This window comes from Eumetopias jubatus, unplaced genomic scaffold (genome assembly GCF_037043125.1).
Source record: "Eumetopias jubatus isolate StellerSeaLion01/CBP00866 unplaced genomic scaffold, mEumJub1_p1.0 scaffold_15, whole genome shotgun sequence".
NCBI lineage: Eukaryota > Metazoa > Chordata > Mammalia > Carnivora > Otariidae > Eumetopias > Eumetopias jubatus.
Window position 1 is genome coordinate 7620595 of NW_028274821.1, and position 6000 is coordinate 7626594.

The 6000-nt window shown below is 50.2% G+C and overlaps 1 protein-coding gene across 2 annotated transcripts in view; it reads left to right on the forward strand.

The window, feature by feature from the left end:
- The window catches only part of GLIS3 (GLIS family zinc finger 3), a 437565-nt gene extending 433905 nt beyond the window's left edge, over positions 1–3660 (forward strand). For both annotated transcript variants that reach the window (XM_088018913.1, XM_028117293.2), the window contains 2 exons: positions 2526–2708; positions 3524–3660. In XM_088018913.1, coding sequence (XP_087875039.1) covers positions 2526–2708; positions 3524–3660 — 320 coding nt within the window. The remainder of the gene's footprint in view (positions 1–2525; positions 2709–3523) is intronic.
- The last annotated feature ends 2340 nt before the right edge of the window (positions 3661–6000 follow it).

A 6000-nucleotide genomic window follows, 5' to 3' on the forward strand; every position in this document is an offset into this window, starting at 1 on the left:
AATCGGTTAAGCGTCCGACAGTTGATTTTGGCTTAGGCGGTGATCTCAGGGTCTTGAAATCCTGCTTAAGGATCCAGCAAAAGCTCTATGCTGGGATCCTGCTTAAGATTCTCTCTCTCTCCCTCTCCCCGCCGCTCACATGCTTTCTCTCTCTCTCTCTTTCACTCTCTCCTTCTCTAAAAAAACAAAGAAACGTTGCCTCACCATCCATGCTATTACATGGACCTGCCCGTGACTGCACCATCTCCACATTCAGTTTTGTATCTTGCTCTTGTTTTCTTCTGAACCTTGTATAATGGTCTTTCCCTGTTGTTAAAAACTCCTTGTAAATATTTTTTTAGTGCCTACTTAATATCCCCATCGTGTAAATGTACCACTCTGCTGATTCATTCCCTTACGTTTGCCCGTTTGGCTCTTGGGTTTTCTGTTCTGACTAGCACTGTAACGACTACCTCTGTGCAGAATTTCTTCTGTTCTTTGGAATAGACTCTGAGAATACCTCCTCAGAAGTAAAATCCCCAGGTCCAGGTGTACGAGTATGAACACTTTTCGGGCTCTAGAGTGGTTTTCCAAGAAGCTTGCACCTTCACAGTGTCTGCAACACGGACAGAAGTGACTTTGTCATTCTCACACCTGCACCAAGAATGACTTCTAGAAATCTTTGCTCCTGTGATAGATAGAATGTGGTATTTTATTATTGTCTTGATTGTATTTCTTTGTTGGCTAGAGGATTGAGCTGGTCCATATTGGTGGATCAGTTATCTGTGTCTCCAGGCGGTCTGGTTGGGTCCTTTGCCCATCTGTCTATTGAGATCCTACAGAAGCCTTTGGGGAATCCAACAGAGAAGGGTCAGTGGTTTCCCATTTTTTCTTCTCTTGCCTTGACATGGTATCCCCCCGAATATTTTTCTAGTCTATACTTCCGTACGTGCTTTTAATCTTCCCCCCAAACCTTATGTGCATTTTTCTCTGGATTCTGTATAAAGTATTCTAGTGTCTGCTTTGAAAGGATAGTACTTCATTTCCTGCGAGTGTGCCCCATGCATAAATCCACATGGGTCCCTCCGTCTTGGATCATAAGCTCCTAGAGGGCCAGACTGTGTCTTTAGGAGCAGTTCTGCACACATGCTTTGGGGACGTCCCCAGCAGCCACAGAGCCCCTGGCCAAAGGTGATGTGAGCATTTACACGGGCCACCTGGAGAACACGAACCAGAAATGGGAGGGTGATGAGCACAGTAGGCTGGATGCGTCACCATGCCCTGGTTATACTTCAAGAGAGCTGGTAAAAAAAAAAAAAAAAAAAAGATAACACCTCCCCTACCTATTGATCATTAAGAAGAGGGGGCCGTTCTAGTGGAGGAACCACACAGGACTAGGGAACCAAAGCCCATGAACTGGTCCTGTGTTCTCCATCATCATGAACCATCAGTATGAACCATGGGTCCCATTCTCTACTCAGCCCTCATGGGTTCTTCTACCAGAGTAGTGATATCAGTAATAACTGATGCTCTGAAGCACCTTAAAATGTCATATATGGTCTTTCTTCGCCCTAAATCTTCACAGTAGTCAGTGGAAACAGTGATGTTTTGCAGCTGAGCAAACAGATACAATGAGCTACAACTCTCCGTTCAATAAAGCATCGAGGGAAGATTTCATTATTAGATTTGCAAAAGCATATAATGCAGGAAAACAGTCCATTGACTTAAATGTATCATGAGGCCAAGAGGAAGAAGGAAAAGGTAAGGTATCTTGGGGTGTGGAGGGATTGTGGAAAAGAACCACCAACACCCCCCAGGAAACCTGTGTCACACAAGAAGAAAACAATGGAAGAGTTTAATGAAACAAAATCAGCAGAATGTTGATGATGATTTTCAAATATTAAGCAGTCTTTCCTCAAATTTCTTCGTTACATGATATCTTGCAGTTGTCCCAGTTACTGCAAAGATTAACAATAATAATACAGCACATCCCATCCTACAGGATACTCTGTGTACCTATTCAAAATAGTCAAAAGTCTATAAATGTGTATGAACTTCTCTGTTAGAAGGGACAGTTGGGTGGATAGATCTATGTTGTTGATGTTGTCGTTTTCAGGTGAGCCTTGTTAAGGGCGTGTTTCAGGTTTTACCAAACGTGAAAAGCAGAATCGAATATACGATAAAGGAAGTTAAGATAGGCTCAAAACCCGGGGGGAGGGATGGGGTAGGCATGTTCTCTGTGGGTCAGGCCTGCCGTCTCTGGGCCTCTTGAGAGCATCTAGGGGAGGGCAGAGTCCGTTCAGCTGCCCATCCTGGAGCAGCACGTAAAAATGTCAGAAGCCAACAAGCTTTGACAGCCCCTGATGGTAGAAGAGCTTCTGCTCAGAGTGTGCATTTCAGAGGCTCGCTCCAAAGATTTCACAGGTGGGCTTAAGAGTGAGAGGCCTCTTGTCACGTGAAGCCAGGCCGCGTGAGGGTCTAGCTGCGCCAGGGCGGTCCTGGGGACTTAAGCTCTGTAGGAGCTCACGGCCGTGCTTGCATTGCAGGATTTTACGGGCAGCTACAGACATTCCGCCCCCCCCAGTATCCCGACTCCCAGAGAGCCGTGCTGCCCAGCAGCCCCTGCAGCGGGGCGCCTTCCTTCGAGGACTGCCTGGCCCCCACGCCCATGGGGCAGGCCGGCTTTGATGTGTTCCACAGAGCCTTCTCCGCTCACTCGGGCATTGCAGGTGGGTGGCTTTCTGTGACTTAGAAACTCCGGCAGACTCGCAGGTGGGACCAGGTGGGTTTGCCGTGTCTGGCCCGGACAAGGCTTGACCTGGCGCATGACCGCATCATGTCCTGTTGAATCTGCCCCTGAAATGTCTCTCACCTTCATGCTCCTCTCCAGCCCTATGCCCACCGCCCTGGCTCAGGGGGCCATAGTGTCTCTCCCAGACCATGGCAATAGCCATAGCCTTCCAGGAGGTTCCCTGAGTCAACTCTGTCTTTACCCTTCTGCCCCCCATACTACCATGAGCATTGCCTTCCAAAAATGAAGGCTAAAATATGCCCCTTTCCTCCTGGAACACTTTAGATAGTCTCCAGCCACCTAAACTTAAAGGCCCCCATGAGATGGGCCAGATCACATAGGCCCACCTTCACGCATGTCTCCCTACATGTGCTGCACCTGAACTTTGCCCAGGCACTTGGCCCCACAGCCCCTCCCTATCTATCTTTGCGCTCTGTTTCCTCCTTCTAGAATGTTCTTTCCTTATCTCTCCATCTGTGAGAATCCCATCTTTATGACTCAACTTTAATATCGTCTCTTTTTTGAGGCCATCCTCGCCCTTGCTTAGAACACTTTTACTTCTACTCAGCCCGTATTTTGTGCCAAGACTAATTGTGGCCATCTGCCTGCAAGTCCACCTCCCTCCCCACTGAGGTCCCTGAGGACAGAGCCGCTGAAGGGCCTAGCCCTTGGCCCCCGTCAGCATTTGCTGCCTGCACATGCAGTGGGTGTGACCAGGCGCGATTGTTAACTTTCCTGTTCTTTCTCTTCCAGTGTATGATTTGCCTTCAGGGTCTTCGAGCCTCTTCGGGGAGTCTTTTTGCAGCGGACCTGAGGACGCCACGTTTCTGCAGATCAGCGCCGTGGACCGCTGTCCTAGCCAGCTCTCCTCTGTTTATACTGAAGGCTAAAGGCTCCCCTGGCCTCCACCCCCACTGACACCCAGAACCTTTTTTGTCACTTGCCACCTTTTATTTTCATATTCTCATAGACTGCATGAAAAGGTTGTCCGCCTCATTGGTGGACCCTGCAGAATCACAGACGTGTCTCTGGAAGGCAGGACTGGCCGGAGCCAGGCTTTGCAGGAATGTGTTCAGTTGTCCTTTTTCTCTCTGGGTTTGCTGGTGACCAGCAGGCCTGGCTTTTCAAAGGGAATTTAGAGTCACTCTACCGGACACCTGTGACTTCCGGCTGTCAGCTCTCAAAGGACACCAGTGAAAGGATGCGTATATGAACATACAGTCTGGGGATCACGCTTGCGCAGAACTCCAAAGAGGGAAGGACAACCCAAACTGCCGGAAGCACAGTGAACCCCCCGCTGCTCCCCGTCCCCGCTGGCTCCTGCAAAATCAGGCAACAGGGGAAACCTACACCCAAGCACAGCTTGGGCTCAACTCCTGGAGAAGCCCTGGCTCCTGGCACCAGCCCTGGCCTGGCAGCCCAGGGAGCTGGCTGCCTCTCTCCTCTTACTATGCCCATGCTAACCAATTGCTTTTCAATATTTCTCCGAAAGCAAAATAAGAAGGTTCTGTCAAGCACAGTCCCTTGAAAGGCACTACGACTTGTTTTATATTCCAGCAACTTATCTTAGTTCTTTTATTTTTAAAGACTTGTTATTTACATCTACTTTTAAAGGAAAAAAAAAATATTTAGAGGTCTGTTCTTTGGACGGAAAGAAGTAGTGTAATCACCCCAGTTACGTCCATTTTGCCACCGCTGTAGCTTGGCCTGGCCCCACCTCACGCACCTGTGAACACCCCCCCCCCACAGTAGTTTCGCATTTCATAAAAGTGACCTGAGGGAAAGGGGGTGGGCCCAGCCCCCTTCCCAGGGCCGTAGCGGAAACCCTGGTGGGTTGACTGTTCGGTGACTCCACCTCGAAGACCTCGTTCCATGGAAAAGATCGCTTGACTGGTTGACCCATTGCCTCCACTTGGTACTGTGCTGAGTCATGCTAGAAGATGTGAGAACAGGGACCCCCTGATCTGAGATCCTGGGTTCTCTCAGAAAACCCAACTGGAGGTGCCCAATGTCCAATGATTTTGCATAGCTTTTGCTCACCTCCTTTCGGATACCCACTCAGCTGTCTGTCTGTCCCTCCCCCGTACTGTCCTCTCCACCCTCGCCATTATTCTCACCTCCTCCCGTCTGCAATCAGCACACCCACCCGCCCTCGCCTGACCATCCTTCCTCCCCGCAAGGTCTGCTCTGAGGCAGGGAGAGGGAAAGTTCAGGGAAGGTAAGCAGAAGAAGTTAACTTTTTTCCCTGAAACTCTCCTTTGAGAGCCTGGAATGTTCACAGAGCTCTTGGTCATTTGATAGCAACCCTGAATAGGAAGCCACTTTCTGGGATGCGTTGACAAAGCTATTAAAAAGATCTTCAGTCCCACGCGTAGATCCTAAAAAGTAGCCACACCCCAAAGACACGGGGTAAAGCCTGACATTCCAGAACTGTCACATTTCCGTTTCTTTCCTCTGGTAAAATGAAACAGTGCCCTTTGCCCCACCGAGATCATTACAGTCTCCAACAAGAGTTCACCAGCACGGTGTCACCCTTGGGACCCGGGGACAGTTTGTCTCCTGACAGGCAGGTCCCCACAGTCGGGCTGCCCGGGCTGGACTTGATCCCCATGTGCCGTAGAGTGAGGGGACTAACGAGCCACGTGGGGGGGGTCTCTTTTCCAGGGCCCAAGGTCAGTCTGCTTCCTTGGACTCATGGGCTCTGATCCGAGAAAGGCCACCATGCAGGCGTCCAGAGCTGCAAAAGAGCGAGGTTACTCACTTTACAAACCTCTGCTCTGCTTTACGAAACAAGGCTCCTGAGGCTTCCCAGCCAGACGAGCTCCCAGCCTGCGCGTAAAACGCCAGCCTCCTTGCAGACGTTGTGGGTTCTGTCACTGGGTGTAAACCAGGACACACGCATGCCAGGGCGGCCGTCCCCCGCGGGTCCCCGTGCCCCACTCCAGAAAGGAAGGTAAGCTCTGATAGCGTTAGACGGTGTGTGCGTTTTTAAATTCCTTTATGAGGAACTCGGATCACACTTCGTACTTTGTGTGACGAGGAGGGAAAAGATGAAAAGCAAGGGGTTATTGCTTTGATTGCAGGGATGTCAGCCCTGCCTTGTGGCTTTATATAGTTTGAAGTGGACAGCGGGGAGAAGGACAAAGCCAGGCGCCGAACCTCAGGCCCTGTGCAGGCCATCTTCCTCTTTGGCTGGAGGAGATGCCCCTGCGCCAGTGTCTGGTCCGGCC